The sequence below is a fragment of the Ceratotherium simum genome, chromosome X (genome assembly GCF_057802395.1).
Source record: "Ceratotherium simum simum isolate JZ-2026a chromosome X, ASM5780239v1, whole genome shotgun sequence".
In the NCBI taxonomy this organism is placed as follows: domain Eukaryota; kingdom Metazoa; phylum Chordata; class Mammalia; order Perissodactyla; family Rhinocerotidae; genus Ceratotherium; species Ceratotherium simum.
In genome coordinates this window covers 18,422,309-18,448,599 of record NC_141940.1, presented here as the reverse complement: position 1 = coordinate 18,448,599, position 26,291 = coordinate 18,422,309, and the positions used below count along the sequence as shown (strand labels likewise).

The window sequence follows — 26,291 nt, the reverse complement described above, 5'->3', positions numbered from 1 at the left end:
AGAAAAGCATATAGTTAGGGATACAGAATTGACCCCATTATTGTTATTTTACCTTCACTAAGGACTAACACTAAGCACACACAGAATATGGAAACATCCCTGATCATGTGTCAATAAGTTTACAGTTGAAGGTTAGGCCTCAAATAAACCATGGGCATACATGACTGAGGCCAAACATTTGCTTGAGTCAATTAACACAGGACTGCCATCCAGGGGCAAAAGTGTCTGCTCTGTATAGAAAAGCTAGTTTAAGACAAAAGAGCTCAGCACTTTATTCCCATTGGATTTTGTCAGAATCCTAATGAGATGGGCAAGGAAAACTTGGATGCATTGGTCTTCAGCTTCAAAGAAGACACTTTTGGCTCACTACTACGAGAACATGGGCCCACCAATAGGAATATCATTTCCAATAGGAATAATGTCTCCACCAAGCCATTTACACTCTCCCATTTAGTCCCCATTTTAACCAACAATCTGTTTTAGGAGGTGGCTAGTGGGGATTGGAAGGCATTCTGTGACTGCCTTGTGTGTTGTAGATATTAGTACATTCACTGAATGAACACTCAAATGAAGAAATGGCTCATATGGGATTAAACCTTCAATGTGAGTTTCAAGGGCACCCTGAGATTTTTATTTTATGTTATTGTTTTAGCAGTTGGAACCCTGTATTTAAGTGAAATCTTACTTAGAAGACTGATATGTAAAGCAGATTTTTAAAATGTAGCTGCTCTGGTTAAAATAGGAATGGGGGAGTCAGAACAACCCCCACAGCACCTCTCCCACATCTCTACTCCCTGTGGAACACAATCTGAATACACCACCTAAACAACTGAGCTAACTGGCACATAGGCCCACTGACTAATAGGATGCTAATTTTGCCATTCTGGAAGGAGGGAGAAGGCACTAAATAAATTATTATAGGGTTCCCAGGAAGGTGGAGGAGTTGAGATCCAGAGCACGAGAGTGAAAAGATGACTGATCCTGAATGTGGACAGAAGCCCAAGTCAGGTTCTGTGAGGGGGTACAAGGCCATGAGCAACAGGTCCTGCTGATTCTGCTCGCTTTTGGTTCAGTGATCCCACCAGAGACCGCCCCCCTGACCCGTGTGCAAGTGCTCAATGGGTTTGATGAGGCGGTGGGCACTGAGGTGTACTTGTTATGACCAAATGGCTAGTTAATGTCCATAATAAGAGATAAATAATTAGCACGTTCATGCCTCATGCTGTACCACTTTTTGTTCCAAAAACAAACTGCTTAAGTATGGGCTTCTGCTATGATTGGGAGTACTGCATAAGAAAATGGGCTTGCATGTTTGCAAGCACGTTTTGTATTATACAAGAGCCTTTGGAAGCAGAGCAATGGCACTACAGAATATTGATCTGTTCATTTCTCAGTCCAAGCTTTGTTATTTACTGGCAATATGACTTTGGACAAGTCATTTCCATCTCTTAGCTTTAATTTCTTCATCCGTAAAATCAGAGGGTTGGACCCTATGACCTAAAACCCCCTGTTAACTATAACTCTGTACTTACGTAACTCTGTCATTTAGTACAGAAACTGGTTGATATTGAATGTGAAAAGTGCCTTAAATTGAATCTAAATTCAGAAGTAAATTGAGGGGCACAAAGGTTGAGTTCCTTGAATGAATTAATCTATAAAATATTGTATATATCGAGTGTCTACTCTGTATATGATACTATGTTAGGTGCTATAGGAAACAGAATTATATGCATGATCCCAGACTTAAGGAGCTGACAGTCCAGAGGCAAGATAAATATTCATAAATATATCTAGGTGAAAAGTTATCTCTGTCTCGAATAGTATTTGAACATGCATCTTCCAATATGCTGCTTATAGTCAAAGTTTATGGGAGGAGTGAACAACCATCTGCAATGGTTTATTTAAAAAATATTGTATTTGGCCAGTAGGTAAGTGTAAATAGAATATGAGGGCCGGCCCCGTGACTTAGCGGTTAAGTGTGCGCGCTCCGCTGCTGGCGGCCCGGGTTCGGATCCCGGGCGCACACCGACGCACCATTTCTCCGGCCATGCTGAGGCTGCATCCCACATACAGCAACTAGAAGGATGGGCAGCTATGACATACAACTATCTACTGGGGCTTAGGGGGAAAAAAATAAATAAATGAAATTATAAAAAAAAAGAATACGAGACCCTATGGATTTCACAGATATTTTGGAAATGTATTTCTAACTTTGTAAACCTGGTAGCCTTTATAGTTTGATAGAATTCCCTTTTCATATGTAGAACTTTCTATAGCTAACACTTCCAGTATCTCTAACTAAAAAAAAAAACCTTCTGAAAGAGTACAATACTGCAATGAAAAAAGATAATGTATTTCCCTTCATTGCTAAATCAAGATTACCACAACACTGCTACCAACAACATTTTGGCTCACCACTCCTGACTCATCTTCCATTTTTGACTAATTTAATTTAATATGCAAGAACAAAACTACATGACCCAGTTTAAGCACCTTTAATTCTGCATGCTCTAAATATAGTAAATAGTTCATTTTCGAGAAATTAATATGAAATACTTGGGAATTCTTCATGGTGCAGTGTTATTAAACAGTACATAGTAATTAAGATATTAAAAACACATGCTCCCCAAAGCCACCAGACATTGTAGTTATTTTTCAGGCTATTAAGCAGAATGACAGAAGATTTTTTTAATGATAAGTGTGTTTTGGAATGCATCAGCTAAATCCTTTTTACTTCATGAAATAATATTTAGCTCCATAGAGTCTAGGTCTGGTATTTAAAGATCAACTCACATTGCCCTTTTGTAACTCAGAAGTCATTCGTTGGCTCTTGTTAACATGCCCTTGTAGAGACTCTGTCTTTCACACACATACACATTCTGGATCCATATGGAAATGACAACTACTAGAGTTCTGCCATGCTATTTGTATGTAAAGAAGTGTGACAGACATTGGGACATAATTCCATTTGGAAAGCCCTTTTATTTAAATTTGACTCTCAAAAAGTTTCTCCTTTTATTTAGAATTCTTAGATCAATGTTGGCTTTTCCAGAAACCATTGGACTAGACCAGTGTTTTACGATTCTCATTGTTTTTATTGTGAGAAGACTATGAAAAAAGTTACTCGGAGTGTTTTGTATCATGTCTGAGATTCATTTAAAGATTTTTTTTTTTTTTAAAAATCACACGCTAAGGAATGTCCTGGCTACTTCTCTGACACTTCACAACTTCACTAATTAACCTATTAAAATTTTAACTTTCTATTTCAAAAGTTAGTGTCTTTTTCTTGATACCAGAGTAGTCTACCAGGCATCTTAAAAATACTCCTCACGTATTTATGGAGGGGGATGCAAGGGGAGACTTTCCACTGTCTGCTCTACATTTTAAAATTTTCTTTGACCATTTAACACCATTTTATGAATTGGAGATAGGTCAGAGAAAGTTTGTCTGCTGTCTATAACTCAAACCCACATCATGAAGTGCCTCAATTTCCACACCATACAGTGTCGTAGTTAGTTTTCTAAGAATATTCCCAATTGAGATTTGAAACAATGTGCTTATTCTTTCTTTGCTGCTGATTTTAGAGCTCAGATCATAGAAATTACTATATTAGGGATTTGGAAATCATTAGACAAATTAAGGCGTTTCTGCTATTTGTACTTCTGCACTTCTTTTATATAGGGATCTTAATAACCATGGCAAGGTGTGCTGTGTCTTTAAAGAAATAGAAGGAAAGAGCACAGAGACTGAAATCAGTAGCCCTGGTTTCTATGTCTAGTTCTATCACTTACTATATGTAGGTCATTTAGTCTTCCAGTGCCCACAGTTTCTTCGTCTGATAAATGTAGGTAATAATGCCTGCTTCTCAGAGCCATTGTGAAGATCAACTTATCTAATGTACATGAAAGAGCTTTAGAAACTGAATTGTGCTATGCAAATATATGGCAGAATTATTATCATTCACATGGAGTCACGTGGCTAACGTGATCAGACCACAGGTCACCTATCTGGCCCTGGAGGAGGGAAACTTACGGGTGATAAATGCAAAGTGTTTTTATAGTTGAATGTTTTCATAGCCTAATGAGAACAAGGCAGTAGAACAGAAGAATTGGGTGGGGGGAAGGGCAAGTTTAAGTTCCATCTGCCTAGGCTGGAAGACTGGTGGGAAGAGAACAATCTCTGAAAAGATGAGAGGTTACAAAGTAGAAACGGGTGACCTGGGAACAGGGTATTTTAAAAAGAGTGGCAGAGCAGAGAATAAAGTCACAAGACTTGTTCACAAGAGGGTGCTGGGTTAAAGGCTGACCTTGAGCCACAAATCACGGAATCACACGGCTGGAAGAAATCTCAAGAAGCCACCTTGTCCACTCCCCCACCATTCAGCAGGACATTCCAACCATCCCAAACAGATGGGACTTTATCCAACGTAGAATGAAAAGCTCCGACACCAAATGGGCAGGTATTGACTGCTCTGGTTTCAACTGTTTACAACAGGCAGGAAAACAATTTCTGGAATTTCATTTGAACCTGAACTGAAACCGGGGAAAAACAATAAACGGCTAGATTTTCCTTGGGAACAATAACTTCTATAGCAGTTTAGGGACAGCTAAATTAGCACTAACTACATAGCTACTCTTAAAGAGAGAGAAAATGTTACCAACAAAACCGGGTTAGAGGACAAATGGCCCCTACTATCATATGGGTAAGAATGTATTGTGATCATTCTTGGTATTTGTGGGGTCTTCTCTCCATGCAGGAGCCTTGGAGCAGAACACTAACAAAAACAAAACTTTTTTTTTAAAGCAATATGGTCCAGCAAATTCCAGGACTGACAGTGAGGACTCGAGTTCAATTCCTCTCCTAACACAAGACAATAAATCCTCACACAAATGAGAAACTGAAAGGAAATAAAAAGGTCCTAATTTCCAATCGTGGGAATGCTACACATGAACTCTAGTTTGGAGGGAGGAGGGGACGACAGTCCACACCTGCAGGCCTTCCCAGGAAAGGGGCCTGGGCCTGACCCTGAACTCATTCCCTCAAGGTTACACCATGGGACTGTCAATATGGAAATAATGTTACTTTATTTCCTTAGTGAGTACATTATTTCCAGTGCTATCAACAGCTACCATAACCTGCAAGGAGGCAGCTGAGAATTTCCATGGAAGAAAGTGAAGAGTTATTTTCGGATGTGCTCATAGATAGCCTAGCTACAGTCCATCTGGATGGACACACATGGACATACATGCACAGATAGAGAGCAGTATCTCTGTACTTATAGACATGTATGTTGGAGCATCCTACTGTAGTTTAATAGATGCAGCACGAAGCAAGGGACTTCGGAAAATAACATTACACTCCTGGCTTCACCACTCACTCACATGTGAACTTGGGCAAGTTAACTTGATTCTACCTCCCCACCACTAAAACTTTAAGTCAATTTAGTCAGGAATTCAGTGAATCCAGATGTTTGGCAGTGTATAGGAAACAACATCTGGATGATTGATTGAATTTTCAACTGAAATCACTGGATGTTTTGGCAGCGTGCCCACACAGACTTTTAATGGCTTTCTGCCTCAGTTTCCCTAACTATAAAAAAGGGACAAACATTATTTATCATTTACTTCCCAGGGGGCAGTGAGGATGAACTAATGTTCAAGAGTAACAAGGAGTTCTTGAATGATTCTGTGACAGTGCTGTATCTTATACAATTCCAGGCTGGATATTTTTTCCAATATAAGCAGTGAGATTTTTAGGACATGAAATCACTTTGAAATATGGTTAAATGCTATACAAACACGACACATTATCATTATCATCAACAACATCATCACCATCATCATAACATTCTTTATGACTTCTCTAAAGTGTCTCATTTTCAGATTGAATCACGGCCAAAATATGAATTTTATTGAAGGTCTGAAAAAAAATGTGCTTTGGCCATGCAAAGCAACACAGATGAGAAAAAAATCAATGTGGGTGTTTGGAGCCCAACCAATTTTAACAGCTCAGCTTAAACAGGTAAAACTGGTCTAGCAATGAAAATTAATTGGTTGCTCAGTGGTATTTGTAAGGGAACCAAAAATGTTCACACATACATCCCTGGCAGAGGTAGGAGAAAGGAATTGGAATGGTGACCTTCCCAACTCTGGTAATATACACTTCCCTACGTATGAAGTGGTTTCAGCTTTTGTGGCTGGAAGTTAGAGGAAAGGAAAAGAAGGAAACAATATGGGAGAGAAAAGAAAAGATGCACCAAAGAGATCTGCAACCACACAAAACTTGGGGAGCAGAATTAGACTGGCACAAAGTGCTAGAACACTGCTCCCTTTCAAATTCAAGTCCTGCCTATAGAGAAAATCCTGAATATAATCATCTTAATTGCCATTTATTGTCTGTCATGCACATGCAATTATATATGTGTATATATATAAAATATATATAAATTTTATATAATGGGGATATATATACATAATTTCTAATCCTCACAATAACCTTGTGAGGGAGGTTTTGATATCTCTATATACTACAGATGTTTTAGATAAAACTAAAGCTCATAGAGGTTGAATGATTTGCCCAAGGTTATATATCTAGTAAGAACCACAGCCGTGTTCAGATCCATCTAGATCCGAAGCCCATATTCTTTCCACTATACCACTTGGTCTCCCATGGTATTAATATCAAACACTCAAAGTCTTTGTTAAAAGGGCTTGCTATAAATATTTTTAGTGACTGTTGGATCATGTAGAAGCCCATGTCTGATGCATCCCTTTTTCCAAGGTGGGGGTCCATCCACAGGTCTTTCTCTGATCTTTCTTATGACTGCCACTCCCTTGCTTGTCTTTACCTCCTCATTGTTTACCACGGATCTTAATACTTGCCCCTCTCTGGAATCCTTCTCACACTAGCCTAGCCCATCTTAGGCCTAAGCAAACTACCCAAAACCGATAAACAGCATCATTCTTCTGTCTCTTCATCATAGGCCACCTTTATCTTTATTTAAGCACTTTTTTAATGATTGTGCTTCCCCCACCAACGAAGCTGTGAAAACAGAGGATTAGACTTCTTTTGTATCCTCAAACTCCCTGGCACCTGGCTAGGCACATAGTAGGTATTCCTTAAAGTCTGTTGACCAAAGAGACCTGTTGATAGTATTCCTCGTTTGGGATTAGGGGTACAGTGATGGACCCTGAGATTTTAGCCTCACCAGTGCTGGGCTCTAGCCAGTTGAGTGGAGCCACCCAGATACAATTGGTTTGAGATAATTTGGAAATAATTCAGAGGACAAATACTGTCATTGTCCCCAGGTGAAGCATACCACGCCCTCAGTTCAGCCGTAAGTGGTTTACATTGTGCTCTGAACCCTCCAGAGATGTGTTTTGATATAATCATACTATATCTATCCAGGCTGTCTAGAATTTAGTGAGGTTGTGAGTTCACAGAAAGAAGGATCTGTTATGCAAATACTGCCATTATCAGCAGCAGTAACAACTATTTATTAAGTGCTCACTGAGCGCAGAGCACTTTATTAGGCACTGGAGGAGTCACACTCAAGCATGTTGTAAATACTTTCACAACGCCATTTGCAGTGCGATATACCACTATTATAAAGCTCTTTCAAACATTTTCTAAGAACCACAAAAATGTCACCGCTAAACTTCATATTAAAAAACAAAATCAGGCCAATGTCTTCATACAGAAACCTCTGTCCTTGCATAAGGATTTTAGTTTCATTAAGTTCTTCCTAGGCTACAAACAGAAGTCAGTGGTGCCAACCCCCACCCATGGATCATGGAGCAGGAACACTGTCACGCTGGTATATGGTGGCATTTTTTTTATTGTGGCCACAGAGCAATCACAAGCAGATGGTACAACTAACTTCTATTTGTGTCTTAGTTACTAAATGCCTTACAAGAGGAAAAACTCTGTGAACAGGTCAAGGGAATCTGTGGGTGTCTCCGAGCATAGCAGTGAGTCAGAAGTTGGCAAGGGCGCAGTGAGGCTGGTCCTCTCGTATCTTGCTGGTGGCAGTGAAAGCCGATACATCCCCATTGGAAAGAAATTTGGAAACATGTATTAAAATTCTCCTATCCTTTAACCCAATAACTCCAGTATTTTAAGAAAATGATCTAAAATCAGGAGAAAGAACTATGCATGAAGAGGTAGCTTTATTTACAATGATAAAAAATTTGAAGCAATCTGAATGTCCAGCAAGAGCAGGCTGATTAATTATAATGAATACTTCAACGAATCTATGCAGCCACAAAAAAAGAGTAATATGAAGATTTGTGGTAACATGAAAAAGTGTTTCCAGGGTAGTGTTAATTTTAAGAAGTATAAATCACTTGTTTACTTCCAATTATGTAAAAAGTCTGAGTGGTGATTTTCTGAATAAATATTAGAAAAGAACATGTAAAAATGAAAAGAGGACAGAGTAGGGGGATTGTGAGAAGTATTTTTTCCTCTATTTTCCAAGCTTTCTCTTATATTACAATATTATTTTTATAATTTAGAAGTGGGGTGAAAAAAAGGGTCAGAAGTCCTCTTTAGCAGAGAGAATATTTGAAGAAAATGAAGAATGACTGCCTCTTCAAAAGCTCAAGACTACAGTGGAAACAGTGGTCACCGTCCATCCCACACTTTTTTGCCATTTGCATTTTTGTTGGATGTACCACATACCTGGTTAATGTGCTTCAGTTTGTCAATAATTTGACTGACCACTGGCTCAGGGCCCTTCATTTTCAGCTCATGGAGGTTGAACTGATTTTTCATTCCATTTCTCGCTGCCTTTTGGCTGTATCTGGAAAGGTGAAGGTAAAGAAAAGGTTTGTCACAAGACAGTCTCAAGCAAAGTGAAAGCTGGCTGTGTTTGGCACCAACGGTCAAGCTAACCACAAGCTCTCTTCAGCCTTTTAAACCAAGGGATGACCCTGTGGTGCGAAAGTAAACCACTCCAGACAGAGGCTATTTGCAGTGTAGAACATTCATTCAAAAGTCAACAAACATTAATTCAACATCCTTTTTCTCTAGGTCTTGGGGATACAACAATGAATAAGTCAGACAAAGTCTCTGCCCTCATTGTGCTCTCAGTCTAGTGCGGAGTCCAGAAGAGTAAAGGCCAATGGCAACACAGAGAGGTAAGAGCTATGCTAAGGGAGGTCCCGGGTCTTGGCCAGGGAAGCACACAGAGAGGACCTTAACGCTTGAGCGTGCTTTCTACTCATCTGAGGGAGAAAGACTCTTGCATGCTCTTCCCCTCTTCCTATTCCTCCACTTCCTCCTCCCACCACTTCCACTTAAAGCATAAATTCGTCCCGACTTTCTATACTTTTTTCCCCCTAATTACAATAGGGTATTCGGGTCAAGGGCAAATTCACATTTCTTTTATTCATATTTTTGATTACAAAAATAATAATGCTCATTGTAAACAATTCAAATGGTACAGAAATAAACAAAGCATAAAGTAAAAGTTCTCCCATTGTCCTATCCTTCCAAGAGAGAACCAGGGTTAACAGTTTGATATATATTCTTCTAGGGGTTTTCACTTGCATATACTAACATAATTTTAACCAAAATTGGAATCATACTAGTCATACTGATTTGCAACTTTTTATCACTTAATATATATCTTGGACACAGTTCCATGTCAGAACATAAATAACTGCCTTGTTCTTATTCCTCTGAATGGCTATATCATAATTTACTTATCCAATCCCTTACTGAGGAACAATTGGGTTATTTCTAATATTTTGTTAATATAAACAATGCTGCAAAGAACATCCTTGTATACCAATCTTTGCACATTTGTATGAATAGCAATAAAGGATAATTTCCTAGAATTTAATCAATTTATATGTCTAATCTCAAATTATGACGTGCATTGAATAATTAATACTACTGTATTTTTGCACAGCGCTTTATGTAGCAGTTTCATATCACTCAGCGTATTTGAGCTTCTCAACCACACTGTGAGGAGGATAGGGCAGACCTCATTATCTCTTTGTTACCGAAAATTTTACAACTTCAGAAGATATGATCTGACTCTGTTAGGTGTTTCCTTCCATGATATAACGTATCTGCCAACATTAAGGACATGCTTTTAAAAACATGCATAGTAGCAGAGGAGGTCAGGAAGTCTAGTTCTGACTTTCAAAATTAAAAGTCATCCTCTGAACAGGAAAATATTTTGTAGTAAAGCTGAAGAGAACATTTGATTGCATTTCGTCTAAAACGGTAGCCGGTAGCCTGGGGCTGGCCCGATGGTGCAAGTGGTTAAGCGCGTGCGCTCCGCTGCCCGGCCCCGGGTTCACAGGCTCGGATCGCGGGTGCGCACCGATGCACTGCTTGTCCAGCCATGCTGGGGCAGCGTCCCATATAAAGTAGAGGAAGATGGGCACAGATGTTAGCTCAGGGCCAGTCTTCCTCAGCAAAAAGAGGAGGATTGGCATCAGATGTTAGCTCAGGGTCGGTCTTCCTCAGCAAAAAGAGGTGGATTGGTGTGGGATGTTAGCTCAGGGCTGATCTTCCTCATAAAAAAAATAATAATAAAAAAATAAAATGGTAGCCTAACGTATTCAGCTTATTTAACTTTAAAAGTTAGTGAAAACACAGGTCACCAACCATCAAATACCAATTGCCTTTGGGTCTGTATTAAAGAAATGTAAAGCAACATTCTTCATTATATATCTGCCGGGAATCAGCTCACTCCTAGCCTCCTCTTTCATGTTCACATAATGCTGTCTGTTTAAATGCCATCTCCATCCTGATGATACCACAAGCTCCATCTTCCCCTGCTTTACACCTAGTGACGCCTGAAGCAGAGGACCTATGCACAGATAAAGAGTAAGGTTCATTGTAAATCTTCTGAAATGAACTTCAGGAATATGTCCCTAGAGACACTTCCATGGACTTGTTCATATCAAACCTTGCCGGCCACTTTTATGCTCACTCCTACAAAACAAACGTCTTCCTGAAGTTTATTATCCTCATTGGAATCGTGTAAAGACAACTGCTAACTTACTGATTTTGCCCTATATGCCCTCTTTCAAATCATTTTTAAATATTAAATCAAATTAGTCCCACAGCTGATCCTTTGCGGCTCTACTTTTCTGCCATTCCAAAAAGTGCCCCTTTAGCTCTGCTTTTTGGTTTCTTATCTCCAAGCCATGGATGAGGAGCCAGGACTAAACACTGCTCCCCAATGCCATGGTGACTCAATTTTTAAAAAACAGCTTTGGGTTTAAAAGCTTGCCAAACTTTTTGAAAGTCGAAATAGCATCCACTGTTCCGCTCCATCCATGTGCTATTTAAATCCTCAAAGGACTCTAGTAAATTAAGCATGGTTTCTGGTTACAGAAGTGTTGGGAAGAGCTGGCCTGTGGCTTAGACCAAAAACTTGCCTTTATTTACTGTGCAAAGCAGTAAGCAAAAGTACTGATCCAATTGACGCCTATAGATAGTAAAATTTAGTGGCACTATTTTAAAATTCCGTGTTCTTGCTATCCTTTTAGATGTCTCAATACCTGTCCCTCAATCTCATACACTTTATATACATTCAACTATACACCAAGGGGCCGGCCCCGTGGCTTAGCGGTTAAGTGCGCGCGCTCCGCTGCTGGCGGCCCGGGTTCGATCCTGGGCGTGCACCGACGCACCGCTTCTCTGGCCATGCTGAGGCTGTGTCCCACGTACAGCAATTAGAAGGATGTGCAGCTATGACATACAACTATCTACTGGGGCTTTGGGGGAAAAAATAAATAAATAAAATTATAAAACAAAACAAAACAAATATACACCGAAAATTTTTTAAAAATGTAATAGCAGTTACTTCCAGAGAGTAAGGGAAGATGTTGGGGAAGTTTTACTTTTTTCTTTTATGTCCCTCTGTATCTTCGACATTTTTAATCTTTATAATCATTTAATTTTTAATGAGTGAAATTTAAATAGTAGTTATTTTTTAAGGCAAAAGAGAAAAAAAAAAGAAAAGAAAAATTAAAAGCAGGGCACACTCATATACATATCTCAGGGCCTGTGGGAAATCCTGTTGTTAGTAAGAGTTATGTTGGCCATCACTAGTGGCCCGGCTTAAAGATGGAATGCATATTTGGGCCAATATATACAATGTCACCGTGGAATTCCTTCAAACCTCAGATGGTTATCATCAGGTCACGATCTCTACTTTGTTAGGTTAAACACAGCCTATATGTTTTCTACTGTTCAGTGAGGTAACTCCAACCTGCCTATTTTAAAAGGACAGTGTATCAGTGAGAATATGATTATGAATGTACATTATTATGAGTAGCTTCTCTCAAAATGGAGGCAAAACGTTATTCAAGTTCTCGCTCCCCTTCCCTGTAGATGCCTAAAGCTCTCTCCTGATGGAATTGAGGGCCGCTGTGAACCACTCTCATTCATCCTGACCTGCTGCCCTTGCATCTAAATGCATTGTGGGGGCCGGCCTGGGTCGCTTCTGCTGCTTTTATGTACATTCTATTTGCCAGCCCACATAGTCTGTGAGGTCTTGGAAGGTAGAGGCTTGGTTAGTTCTCTTTTGTGCCACTCCAGGCACCTCGCAGTACTTATAATACAATAATAATAGCTGCCAGTATTGAGAGTTTTCTCTGCGCCAGATACTATTCCAAGCACCGAGGAAAAAGAAAACATGCACTATCTCACTTAATCTTCCTAACAACCTTATGAGATAGATACTATTATCACCAGCCCTTTATTGCAGATGAGGAAACTGAGCCACAGAGAAGGGAAGTCATTTGCCCAAGGTCACACAGCTAGTCAAGAGCAAAGCTGAAGTTTGAACCTTGTGAGTCCATCTCCAGCTGCCTCTGTTCTTAACCACTGTGCTACTATTGCTTCTTTAGAAATAATCCATGCTGACTAAATACTGGACATTTCCTCACCATACTGCTGCATTGCAGGAGACAATTCGCAAGCTACTTGTAATGGTCTACAAGGCTCACAACAGTGCCTGCAGCAATAGCTCTTTACCTACTCAGCAGATTCCCGGGCTTGCCCTTTAAAAGCCCTTGGGGAGATCCTTGTGTGTGGAGTTTCTTCTCCCAAACAGAGATCTGACAGGATCGCTATTCAGTGAAATAGCTGCGTTTTGGGGAGATAAGCTGTAGAAGTTAGAGAAATAAATAATCCACCACCACCAAACCACTAGACAAACACCAAAGGCGATCTGAAATCTCTAAGGACAACAGAAAATGAATGCAGGAGGATGCTGTGCTCAATGCCCGGTGAATCTTATGCAACATGCATTCTCCGAGCTTCGAGCCCAGAGGGACTTGGCTAGGGTTGTCTCCGTAGCTTTGTATTAATTAATTAATTCAGCATTTCATTTCCCCTCTCTCCCTCTGCGCCACTGGCGTTCATGGTTCTTGACAGGCTTTGAATGAGGATGAGCCGTCACAGCCACAATTCTCATCCACAGACTGCTCAGAGTGTCAGGAATGGGGACACTGTTGGCCATGGGGGATGTTAACGATGAGTTACCTACTTACTAACACTCATCTCTAATTAGATTAATTGTCCTCTCTCAGGAAAACGGCTTCTTTCCTAAAGCTTTGACATGGTTCTAGTAATGAATACTGGCCAGAGGAGGAGGAAAAAGAGAGAGAAGTTCCTACCTCCCAAATCTAAAGTTTTCTTAACTGGACGTGTTATGTGTGATGTTACAAGTGTCAGCCTTAAGCATTACATGTGATGTCTTCTCCTTCCCCCATCTAGTTTGGTATCTGTTTAGCACAAACATGAGTGCCATAATACCAAGAAATAATACCAAGATAACCCTGTTTGTGAAGTGAAAAGGGGAACATGCTTCTGTTCAGGTAATTCGTCAGGGATGGGGGAGGAGAGGGAGGGGGGAAAAACCTGTGCAAAAGCCATAAAAAGAAAAGGAACCTAATTAAAACAGGACATCTGGGCATGTTTTTCTGGGGACACTTGAAGCAAAGAGAGCACTTGTAGAAGAGCAATAGAGTCAAACAAGCGTAAAATGGACGATCTTTTCTTCCCATTTCTGTGCTGACTGAGGCAGCGACGGTGCAGTGGAAGGAAATCAACAAATTCAAATGTAGAACATTCAAAATGGAAGCACCCTTAAGAGACCATCTTGTCCAACCCACTCATTGCGTAGAGGAAGAAACTGAGACCCATAGAGGGACTTTTCTAACAGCACAAGTTGTTAGTATCACAACTCGAACATTTCAAACAAATCCCTTTCTTTAAAAGGTTCCTTGAAGGCGCATTGCTGATTTTGAACACTCTTAGTACTGATTTAAGATAGGAAAGCTGCTAGAAAATTCACTTTCCTTCCTCCCCTAGGCATTAGAATGGTGGCAAGAGTTTGAGAGCAAGTCTTAGAAGGACTAATTTACCCGTCCCCACAAATATTTGATTTCACTAAAGTTTAATTTGCTGCCCCATTATAGATGGCTACAAATAAGTTACAGATCTCACATTCTCAGAGCGCCATCTTATGGAAAGATTTCAGTATTGCATGTAGACCCTAACTCAAAATGAGTGATTTATCAGACTGTTTCCTTGGAAAGGAGTCCAGCCACAATAATCACTGGGGAAAACTGGGATAATTTAAAGAGAATAAATAGCTTTAAGAACAAACTAGAATACAGAGTAGAAAAACCATCTTATTAAGAGGCCTAAGAAAGTGTTCTCTTTTCTGTCCAAGATGCAGTCTTAATTTACACAAATGAACAGAAAAATAAAGCAAAGATGAAAATAGCTGAATTTTGTAAACGTGCTTAATAAAGATAGAAACAAGTTGTTTCTTATTTATTTATGCACATATTCAAAGAAAAATGTTTTTCATAATTGTTGGCACAGCAGTACCACTTCAGAGCAAATTTCAGCCAGGAGAGTGCTAAAAACAGATATATCCACCATACTCCAAGAAGTATCTCTGTTCTCAAACAATAGCCTTTCAGAAATTACAAATAGATTTCAACAGAGAGGAAGCAAAGCTAGAGAAGAAACCAGGGAGGGGTAAACCCATTTATATCTCCTTTAGTGGACATTAGCTATATAAGGGAATAACTGTACTAGATTCTGTTTTTAGCCTAGTTTTCAAACCTCACTGTGAGGAGGGACTAAAAGATCGGTCTTGGAATATAATCAAGAAGTCATTTAAACCTAGAGAAGTGAAGAATATTTTCCAGATGGTGAGGAAGGCGTGAGAAGTTGATATCACCCACCACAGGGAGAAGAGGCTGGGGCTGTGGGGAACAGCCCCACGCTGAGAAGGGAAGGTAGAGAGAAAACGCCTGAGATAGGATCACCTGAAGGTTTGTCTGAAGAAGCAAACGCTGCAGAGGAGCCTGGAGGTAAGGAGGGAGAAAAGCAAATAAGGAAGCAAAAGTGATTTTTGTGGGAGCTGCAGAATAGGCAGAGCCCGATGTGTGGGAAGGCTGGTGAGAACTGCCTTCTGGGCTTGGAGCCCTGACCATGGGCAGTAGAGCTGCTAGGCCAGGGCCACGGGCCTGCTGAAGTGTTCTCTGAGGAGTGTCCTTGAGGGGAACATACCAATGAGGAGAGGACTCTGACCCAGTTTAGCTCTTACAAAAACAAAAACAAAATATGCAATTCAAAAGCTCAACAATTGGGGGTAGGGATGTAAGGGAGTGTGTTGTGTGATGGGGATTTATTATTCAATCACTTCAAACTCATTTACCAAGTCCTTCTAGCCCAGAGAACTAGCCGAGAAAACCAGATATTTTTTGTCCCACTGCAGTTAAACCAAAAGAAAGTGATCTTTATCTGTTTTTAAGTTAGTTTCTTTTTTTTAAAATCATATTTTAACTCACAAAAATATTAGAGTTGGAAAAGATCCTCAAAATCATTTAATTCAATGCTCTCCCCTTACAGATGGGCAAGCTGGGGCCCAGAGAGACCAAGCAGTAGCCATTCTAGTTATTATTGGCATTGCTGCTGGTAGGACATGAATGGAGCTGTAATTCCCCCCAAATAGAAGAGCCAAGAAGAAGGGGTCAGAGAACTGATCACATACCTCAGCAACACATGAGAGCATTGTATGAAAGTAACTGATGTTCAAAACAATGATCAATAATTATGTTTTAAGAGGCGAAATTCAGTTTGGCATATGCAGTTTACTGAGACAGCAAGTACGTAAAACGTTTTAGAAAAGTGGGATCATGTGGTGGAAAGAGCACTGGCCTTGGAGTCAAGACATAGAATCAAAAGCTGGTCTGGGGTGGGCGAGGGGGAATTGGAGGAAGGTGGTCAAAAGGCACAAACTTCCAGTTATAAGATAAATAGGTACTAGGGATGTAACATACAACGTGATGACTATAGTTACCACTGCTGTATGATATTTAGGAAAGTCATTAAGAGACTAGATCCTAAGACTTCTCGTCACAAGAAATTTTATTTCTTTTCTTTTTATTGTGTCTATACAAGATGATGGATGTTAACTAAGTCTATTGCAGTAATCATTTCACAATATATGTAAATCAAACCATCATGCTATAAACCTTAAACTTATTATATTGATTATAATGTCTTATGTCAATTATTTCTCAATAAAACTGGAAGAAAAAGCTAATTCCACCACTGACCGTGTGCCATTTGACAAGTAACTAAACCCTGCTCAGCCTGAGTTTCCTCGTCTGTAAAATGGGGATAATGCCACCTGCATTGTTCTGAGGGTTAGTTGATATAATGAATGCTAGTAAAGTGAGATAACATGGGCAATGTGCTTAGAACATGTCCAGCACATCTCTGAAGGGCTGTTACTATCATTATGTGAAAGCACCAAACACGGTGCCTGACATGCAGTAGGTGTTCAGTCAATGTTATTGGAAAAGGATTTCTTGAGAGAGGATAAAAAAACCTTGCAATGAATAGTTAGTGGAAGCTTCAAATCCCCTCATCCCCACACTGAAAGAATTTAAGAAACGGAAGAGTCTCAGTCGTGTAGGCATGTCCTAGCCAAAATACGGGTTGAAACAGGGGTGGGAATGGTTTAGGATTAGGGAAAATGAACAAAGCCAAAAGCACCAGAGCTTTCTTTGGTATTATGATTGAGCATTGATGTGTGAGTAGCTAGCACTGAGCATGTAGGCCTGGCTGAAAGGAACTGTTCAGTAGAGATGTTTTCTCAGAGCTTCCAGGGGACAAGGCATCTGAGGGGAAACTTACCGGACAAGACTTCAAATGGTTCAAAATTAATTTTTGTCCATTGAAGAATAAATCATTCACCTGTGGCCCAGGGCAGACAGCCGAGCTTCCCAAGTGACCAACTTTAGGTGTCAGAAGCCTGTTCCACTTTCTCCTGCCCCCACATTTCATATTCCTCCTCTCTGTGTTAGAAAATATTCTGCTTCCACTTTGCATAACTGTCATAGTCATGAATTAGATGGCTCTTGAAAACACCCACGTGTTTTTTCAAATCTCTCTCTTCAGAACGCTGCTTTGTCTGTCTCGGGTCCCCGCAGGGTCCACAACAAACAGCCATTCTTTATTGCGGGATCTTCAAAATGAAGAATAGGACCCTCAAAGTCCACTACAATCACACTTCACTGACTCGACCAGTTTGAGAGAGAGGCAAGTCTGAGTCAGGGAAAAGTGTGACTTGTGGATTTCTTTCTTGTGTTGCATTTCAAGTTTATGTAGTCATACAAAGGAAAGCCTCCTAAATGTCGCTTTGAGTGTCCTATTGAATCTTATTTACTGAGCTGCCAAAGATCATGAGTGAAGGACAAACTGTTTTCACATGAATGGGTACTGCTCAAATACTTTAAGAGAAAGCTCAACATACCTGCCACTGTTTTGCCGTCCGCTCCTCTTGTCTTAGCCACAGTAACCTGCGGGCCTCAAAACCTTCAACATGCAGGCTTAGGCCTACTCAGACCCTGAGCCAATGGGGACCAAGGCAGGAAGGTGACAGCTTAGCTGACTGGCCCGTCAGGCCCCAGGTTCTGGAATCACTCTTGCTGCTCAAAGCTACACGACTTCCTCTTGCCAGCTATATTTCCCTGGGCTGTACAACCTGAACTTGGTCCTGGTTTCCTTGTCTGTATTCGTTTCTGGGTCCTCTGCTTTACTCAGTGCCTGGCACACAGTAGGTAGTCAATAAATGTCTTTTGAACTGAACTGAGACTGAAGGCCTCACCCAAAGCTCAGCTTACATGGTGGAAACTCTGATCTACTCTGCCCAGATCTTGTCAGCCTGTTCCCCTTGAGGCTTTCCCTCGAATCTGCAGCCATTGACTGAGGACCTGCTTTACACTAGACTTTTGTTTGGGCCCTGCCAGGAAAACCTGCCACTGTGTCCCACCCACTAGATTGCACCACTTTGGAAACCAATGCCTACCTAGGGAATGAGAATTCCTTCTCTGTGCCCCAATGAATGTCATGATTCAGGTGGTGGGTCATTTCCACGTGGGCCAGCCAGACAGGTGAGTTCCCGTAGCCCAAAGCACCACTCCTTCCAGCCTCCGTCCCATCCCCTTGGAGCAATCACTGGGCTCCCACACTGAGCCTACCCAAGATACACACCTGCTAGTAAAATCAGTTTGCGTCACTAACCCTTTTCCAATAGTGTAAACTTTGCCCTCTTCTGGGTCTGATTTAATGAGATTTTACTATTGTGAAAAACAAATCTTCTGACACGCTTGTTATATTTACTATAGTCAAGGCAATAACTTTGTGAGAGTTTCAAATCTGATGGTGAAGTTTTTAGGTTCCTGGTTTTTGGATCAGAGAAAGGATTTGCTGTCTTCTATCAGTAACAGAATGCAAATGCTGTCTACTCAACACTTACCTATTAAGCATCTACATAGCCCTGTTCTTAGCCACAGAACCCTGGGTGTTGGAGGTCCTGAATTTTCCAATGCTCTGGTCCACTATCTCCACTTCATGGACCAGACCCTGGTTTTGGCTTTGGCAAATCTTGTCCTCAGAAAATGAAATCAACTAGTGACTGTGTTGGATTCCCCTGCACACCTGAGACTGAGAGTGTATGGCTCTACTACTTTGTGACCCATCCACAGATACACTATCCTACATCACGACAGTCAGAGCACTGGCATAGAGTCCTATTGTGGCTGATGGGAGGGAGAGGGGATTAGCAAGAATAAGATGATTCAGTGTTAGACTTGCCCAAGAACACTAAAAGGTCTTGTCTGCAGAAAGTGAAACTGCTACTTCTGCTGTCTTCTCTTAAAATCACCCCCAGAGCCCCAGAATCCAGGCTGCAGTCAGAGCCCCCAGGTAGCAGATGGAAACACAGTCAGCAAATCTGCCTGGTGGAAGACAGTGGCAATGGTGGTCATGGGCAGAGGAGCTAGAACAGAGCCACCAGCACAGGAGAAAGAGCCTATTACTGCCAGTGTCTGACTATCAGAATAGCTCTGACCACGGCAGACCCAAACCTGGCACTGCTACTCTCTAATTGCCAGCAATAAAATAAAACTAAAGAACAACAGAGGGAAGGAAAGGTGAACTGAAGTGTAGACCACTCCACCTCTAACTGCCTCGGTAGCTGCAGGTGTCTTCAGCTCCTCGACTCTTTGCACCTGTTCTCCTGCCGGAACAAGTGGCTTATTGTGTGAGGCTGGATGCATGGAGGTGCTAAGCAAACAAGAAATGACTCTCCTGATCATAAAGTAGATGGGATTCCAGGAAAAATCTACTAAGCCAAATAAAAGTGATTGTAAAGCACTTGCTAAAATATAAACTGCTACATAAATACTTAATAAAAGCTCACAGCAATGCACAGAAGGACAACTAGGTCAAAAATCACCCTAGCTCTCTAGCCTGGAGGGTCTCGGAAAGAGGGAAAATTTGCCTCCCTCACGCTGGTTTTCCCAGCCACTTTTGTATTCCTCTGCTTTTACCTGCCCTGCAGCCCTGGGCACTTCTCTAGATGTCTCTCTCCCCTCACTGATAGATCTCTGTGGTTAGAGGGTTTCTAATTTTCATTCCGGGTGGTTCTGGCAAATATTATTTGGAGTGACAGACACTGATTTCCATTTCTTTTGCTCAGAAGCCCCACTGGGGTCATGTGGTGCTATGGGGGAGACATTTTCTTTAAGGTTTTTTTTTTTATTTTTTTTATTTATTTTTTATTTTTATTTTTATTTTATTTTTAATTTTTTGTTTATTGCAGTAACATTGGTTTATAACATTGTAAAAATTTCAGGTGTACATCATTGTACTTCTATTTCTGCATGGACCACATCATGTTCACCCTTCTTTAAGGTTTAATCATGTGAACTTCATCCCAAACTCTCCAATATCAGAAACTGAGAACAACTCGGACAACATCTCAAATAGCCAACCCACCTGCTCCCCTATAGGCCCAAAGATACCTGGAGCAGTCAAATGAAGAGCTCACTGCTGTCCTAATGAGAATGATTATACCCTAGGGCTCCTTTTGAATCACTTTCACTTTGGTCTGTTTGGGAAGCCACCAGGGAAAGAACTGGAAACTCAAAGTCATCAAGGCGACTTTATGGCATTCCTCCTCCTTTCAGACTCCCTCCCTCTCAAATATCCTTGCCAGAGGATCTCATAGCCCATTAAGCTGGAAAGAGCTTTAGAGGTCATTTTGTCCAACTCCTTCATTTTATAAACAAAAGAAAAAGCTGAAGGGCAGTGACTTGCCCAAGGTCACACAACCAGTTCGTGGTAGAGCTAGGATCCAAGCTGGACTCCCAGCCCGGGGGTAAAGGGGTCTCTTTTTGCACGGGCTCCAAAACTCCACATGGGATACACAGGCAATGGCTTTATTATAGGAGCCATGTGTGTAGAGGAGATTGAATGGAGGGCTAGCTTCAGAGACAGTTGAAGGGCATCAGCTTTCTCCCAGGGGATGCCACCATACAGCCTTGAGAAGATCTGAGAGCAAAGAAGCCTGGTAAGAGAGGCAGGAAAGGTACAGCTATTTTACTGCACTTAGACCAGGTAGAGACCAAGGAAAGGACAGGATTTAGCAGCACAGGCCAGGGAGAAGTCAGAAAGAATACCCATACCAGGTCTGCTGGACTAAGAAAAGCAAGCTTAGGTCAGGATTTCCATCAAGAACAGGAAGAAGGTAGGAGGGCTTTGAACCTATGGAGGAGAGAAGCCAGGCATTTGGCAGGCAGGGCAGTGTAGTGGGTAAGAGGGCATAGACTGCCTGAGTTTGGATCCCCTCTCCCTTACCAGTGCTGTAACTTTTGGTACGTTACTTAACCTCGTCAGTAAAATGGCGCTAATAATAATGTTTAGCTCAAAGGCTGTTGTGAGGATTAACTTAGTTAATGCACACAAAGTGCCTAGCACAGAGCCTGGCACACGGTAAGCACCATAGAGATGTTAGCTGTTATTAGCATTAACCACCTCTACTGTTCCAGTCCTACTTCCTGAAGGTTCACTGCACTCTTAGACAAGATTTGGGAAGCAAATGAGAGAGAGAAGTGATCAGAATGTTCTGGGGAGGAAGTGGCAAAAGAAGTTAAAAAGTGAAGGCAGAAAAACTAACAGAATGGGTGAGCTGCAGCTCCCCCAGCTCTCCTTCCTCCCTCCAATATAAACTCCTACAACTGCACATTTTCCCCATATTTAGAAGCTGCTAGAAACATAGGTGCCAGTAGGTGACCAACCATTCCAGTTTGCCTGGAACTGAGGGGTTTCCCAAGACTCAGGACTCTCTGTGTTCAAACTGGAAAGTCTTGGGCAAACTGGAACAAGTTAGTCACCCTAGGGGCCAGACGGTGTTTGCTGTTTGGGCTTATTATTTTTTATAACCACAGCACAGAGCACTGCTGCTGGACGCCATCCACTGGGGTTTGGAAAAGCTGAGTTATCCAGAAGCCATGTACAGGGATTGTTAATGGGGCTTTCTTCATGTCTATGAAGGGGAAAAAGAAAGAGTTTCTTAAATAAATGGGTTTCACCAGGGCATTGTTAGCCAATTTAAGGATGATGGTCTTTAGCAGGACATTCACACAGCAATAGCCTTATTATCAATGATTCTTATTTGTCTGCTTCAATTCTCTGATGCAAGTTGTCTTTCTTCAAGTTCTATTCCTAGCACTGTTATTATATGTGTTTGATAGTAATAAAACTGCATTTATTTTGAAATGGTCTGTCACTCAGACTTTTCATTAATTTAATCTGATACTACCAATCCCTCAAAGTATTTCCTTATCCGGGGCCAAGTGGCTTATTCAGCACCATGGACTGACTTGTTTAAAAATAGAATTTGTTGGGATAAGTGGATTTGTTGTTATTAGTGCTGTTGAGTGGATTCCGACTCCTAGTGACCCTGTGTGCCGCAGAGCGGAACCCTGCCTGGTCTTTTTGCACCATCCTCTCACCTTTCAGCAGGCCTGAAGGAAATCCAAATCTTAACCACTAGACCACCAGGGATGGCTCTAGGTGGATTTGCTTAAGGAAAAAAAATTAAAAAGTAATATTTCTGGAAAGATGCATAGAGAGAGATACTCAGGAAGCTGTTAAAGGATCTGTGTAAAGAGAGCCCAGTAATGCTATGTTAATTAGCCAACATATAGTTTCATTTATTCAGGCTAGAACTTCCCTCCATATCTGATCTACTTTTCTACATTAACACCTAATAAGTGGAGAGTGCTTTATAATTTTCAAGGATATTTCATACGCGTTTTCTTATTGGAGGCTCACAACAACCCTATGAGGTAGGCAGGGGAGGCATTAATTTTACCATTTCACAAAAGGAGAAAACAGAACACAGAGACTTTAAGTAACCTGCCCAAAGGCACACAGATATGCCACGGGGAAGCTAGATCTTGTTACTCAGGTGTGTTGCCAACAAGTACGTTTGTCGGTTCATCCACTGAATTGAATAAATATGTATGGAGAGTCTACTCTATGGCGGGTACAACTAAGCAACGAGCATATGTAGATAGAAGACACAGTACTTGTCTTGAAGGAGCCACTGGAAGATTAGAGACAGACATGTAAAAGCTCCCAATACAGGGTAACTGGGGCTATGCTAGAGGGACACCTCCATGCTGAGGGGGTCCTTAACCCAGACTGTGCCAGGGCGCAGGAGGATTCAGGCCCCTCAGAAGAGATTCCGTTGAGTTAAAGATAACTTGGGGTAAGCCAGCCCAATAGCTCTTTTTCTGGCCCCTTCTAGGATAGTCCTGTCTTAGTCCTCTCTAATAGTATTTGGAGATTAGCTTTTCAGCCTGAGTTCTTGCATAGCACAACCCCCTACATGTCCCTCCAACCCAAAGCTGGTATGCCCTGACCTTGGGTGAGGACAGCTTACTCTGGCTCCTGTTGAACAAGGACTCATCCCAGCTCTTGGCCTGAAGCTGTGCCCAGAAGCAAGAAGGGGGATGAAATGGGCCAGTAAGTGGCTCAAACCAGGGTAGTTTAAGATCCCTCTGACACGTAGATCACTAAAATATGAGGTGGCAAAAAGTAGGAAGCTCCTGTGACACTGGAGCTACAAATTAAAATAAATTTCCCTTCATGGGGAAATGAAACTTCATTATAAGGGTGACAAGCCCAAGGATCAAAGCCATACTCACGTAAAAGAATAAAATTCATTGGCTTGAGAAATTGGGAAATCATGACTGATTTTAATGACCTCTCTTTTTCTTCAAAGGTTAACCCAAGAGTGACAGAAAGGACTTTAGAGCATTGAACAACTAGATGTGACCTGCAACTAGACCCATCCTGGTTTCTAATGTAAGTAATTTAGGAAGATTACCTGGGTCAATCACTATTAAGAAGTCCTAGGAGGAATTTTGAAAATGTCTTTGCTATAAAACAAGATATTGAAGGTAGGAAGGCCAGTCCAGTACATACCGTTAGATGCAAATAACTCACTTGATCTCTAGTGGACCCAAATGCCCACCATTTGCACCAACCAGGACCAAGGTTGGGGATTTTGATGTTTTTGCAGAAGAGAGAATAAATAAGATAAAAATGTGAGCAAATGGGTAAAGCTGCCTTCCTGAAGAATTAAATGGATCATTGAAGAGAGCTAAAATCAGGCCTCCCTCCATCTATCTTCTAGTAAAGAACTGCAGGGGCCATTATTATAGGCTTGTTTTACTGAATAACAGCAATAATAGCTACCATTTCTTGAGATCCTACTGTCTTCCAGGCACTACATTCTGCATTTCACAACCTCTCTGAATTCTCTCAAAAATCTGTTAAGATAGAAATTATCAATTCCATTGCACAGATGGAGAAACTGGGGCTCAGAGAAGAGAAAGACTAATATGTACTGGAGCAGAAATCCAAACCCAGGCTTGCTGACCCCAAAGTTATGCTCTGAAACACTCTTCTCTGCAGCTTTTCATGATCTCTATGTCATGCTGAAATTTGCCTCTGGGTGCCTTTTGTTAACCCCCAACTGTTTGGCTATATGTCTACCAGTAAAAAATCATCAGAGAAACTCAAACAATATCGTGCACTTGCTTAAATATGGCAAGGGCAAAAAACTAGAAAGCTGAGTTACTCTTAAAGGAGCCACCAAAAGCTCATACCCTGGGGGAAGAACTGGGGCCAGCTGGTAGTAAAGAAGTGGCATCTGCTAACCATTTCCTGTGGCCTGTAGGGGAGAAAAACCACCACCACAACCACAACAGTCACAACAACAAGGGAGCCAGAGGGGTCTAAGAGCAGGGCCATGGGCAGAAGGCTCCCAAGAAAGAGGCTCCCCTAACAGACCTCTTCCTGTCCTTCAAACTTCAAGTCTCAAGAGTCCGTTTTATTTGATTCTCAGACCGACTACCAGAAATAACCCTTCTGGGTCAGAGTAATTGGATGAAAATGTTTCGAGTGGGTTACTGTTGGTGGAGGTCAGAGTTATTCTGATGACTGACCATCCGTCTCATCAGGAAAAGGTCGGTGATACTTGTCCCGCCCAGCAACCGTGTTGCAATCAATTCTCCACCTACCTTACATGCTCTCTCAAGGGTGAATATAAAGAATGACAGATTTCAAATTTGTAAATATCTACCAGAATGTATACAGCCAAAACCATGTTGTGTCCATCAATGATTCTGACATTACTTAAAACATTTCTGGAACTCCTCTTTGGAAACCCCCTTTAAAGTCAGTTGAAGTGTCACAAGAAATAATCAGCCCCATTATTTCATCTTCTTACCCCAAATGGACCCTCAATGGTATGACCCTGCTTGATCAGCTACCCCATTCAACAGTTTGGTTCCAAAAGACTTACAGATATTTTCAAAAAATCCAGTTTATCTTTACAGGAAGAATAGCCTACACCTCTTCATTCCTGCTCTGAACATCTAGCCGGCCTGCTTAATCACACTATAATGATGTGATAACATCAACAATAGCGATCATTGATAGCTGTGCCTATGTGCCAGGACACATCTTTGCAACAACCCTGTAGAATAGGTATCATTATCCCCACCTTACAAATAAGGGAACAGAATTTGATGTTAAATGACCTGCCCAAAGCACATAGTCCGAGTCTGAACCAGGATTAAAATCTCCCTTTGTATCATTCTAAAGACTGCACTCGTCCCAATATGCACCAATCACCTGGCTCATGTGTCCTAACTCAGGGTCTTCTCACTCTAATCCTCAGCCTGCACGACTCATGATCAACTGGCTGAGAACCAACAACCTGCAGACTGCAGGGACTGGCCATATGCCCTCAAGGCTTTTCCCAAAGAACATGTAGAAAAATGTTTTGGGGACTGATAGCATCAGTGAAATCAGTCTATGATTACGCAAAGTGCGTGCTTTGAAGCAGGCAACAATATTTAAAGGGCATAGAAGCTCTAGTATGTTAAATTAATAATTCCTTAAAAGCGGTTATAGTCCTTCATGGGCCCATCTCTCAAGCCTTCTGAGCTAACACAGAAAAGCTCCGGTGCACACAGCAGTGATAGTAAGAGGACTTGGGCCCCCACCATCAGGCTCACATTTCAAAGAGGAAATTATGAGGTGATATCTATTTGTTGAGGGTATGGATATGCTCGGACCTGCCTTGGAGGCCCCCAAATGCTCTCCACATAATGAAATGATCCAACTGAGCTCAGGAGGATCTGGCATAAGTACTAACAGGACACAATGTGCTTCAAGTAATAAGCCATCCAGCCTTCAACAGGTGGTTACAGATATCAATGGTGAGCCATGAAAATGTCTCCTCTTGCTACTTCAGACATGACAGTAGATAAGTACAGCCCATCCTGAATGTGGCACACCATATTAAGCCGTCAGTCAGCAGGATAAGCTGGGCTTTTCTCACTCAATTCTGAAGGTAGAGCTATTGT

General features: G+C 41.4%; 1 protein-coding gene across 2 annotated transcripts in view; it reads right to left on the bottom strand.

The window, feature by feature from the left end:
- The window catches only part of GPC3 (glypican 3), a 413,786-nt gene that overhangs the window by 93,321 nt on the left and 294,174 nt on the right, over positions 1 to 26,291 (bottom strand). For both annotated transcript variants that reach the window (XM_087427499.1, XM_004437263.2), the window contains one exon: positions 8,680 to 8,800. In XM_087427499.1, coding sequence (XP_087283625.1) covers positions 8,680 to 8,800 — 121 coding nt within the window. The remainder of the gene's footprint in view (positions 1 to 8,679; positions 8,801 to 26,291) is intronic.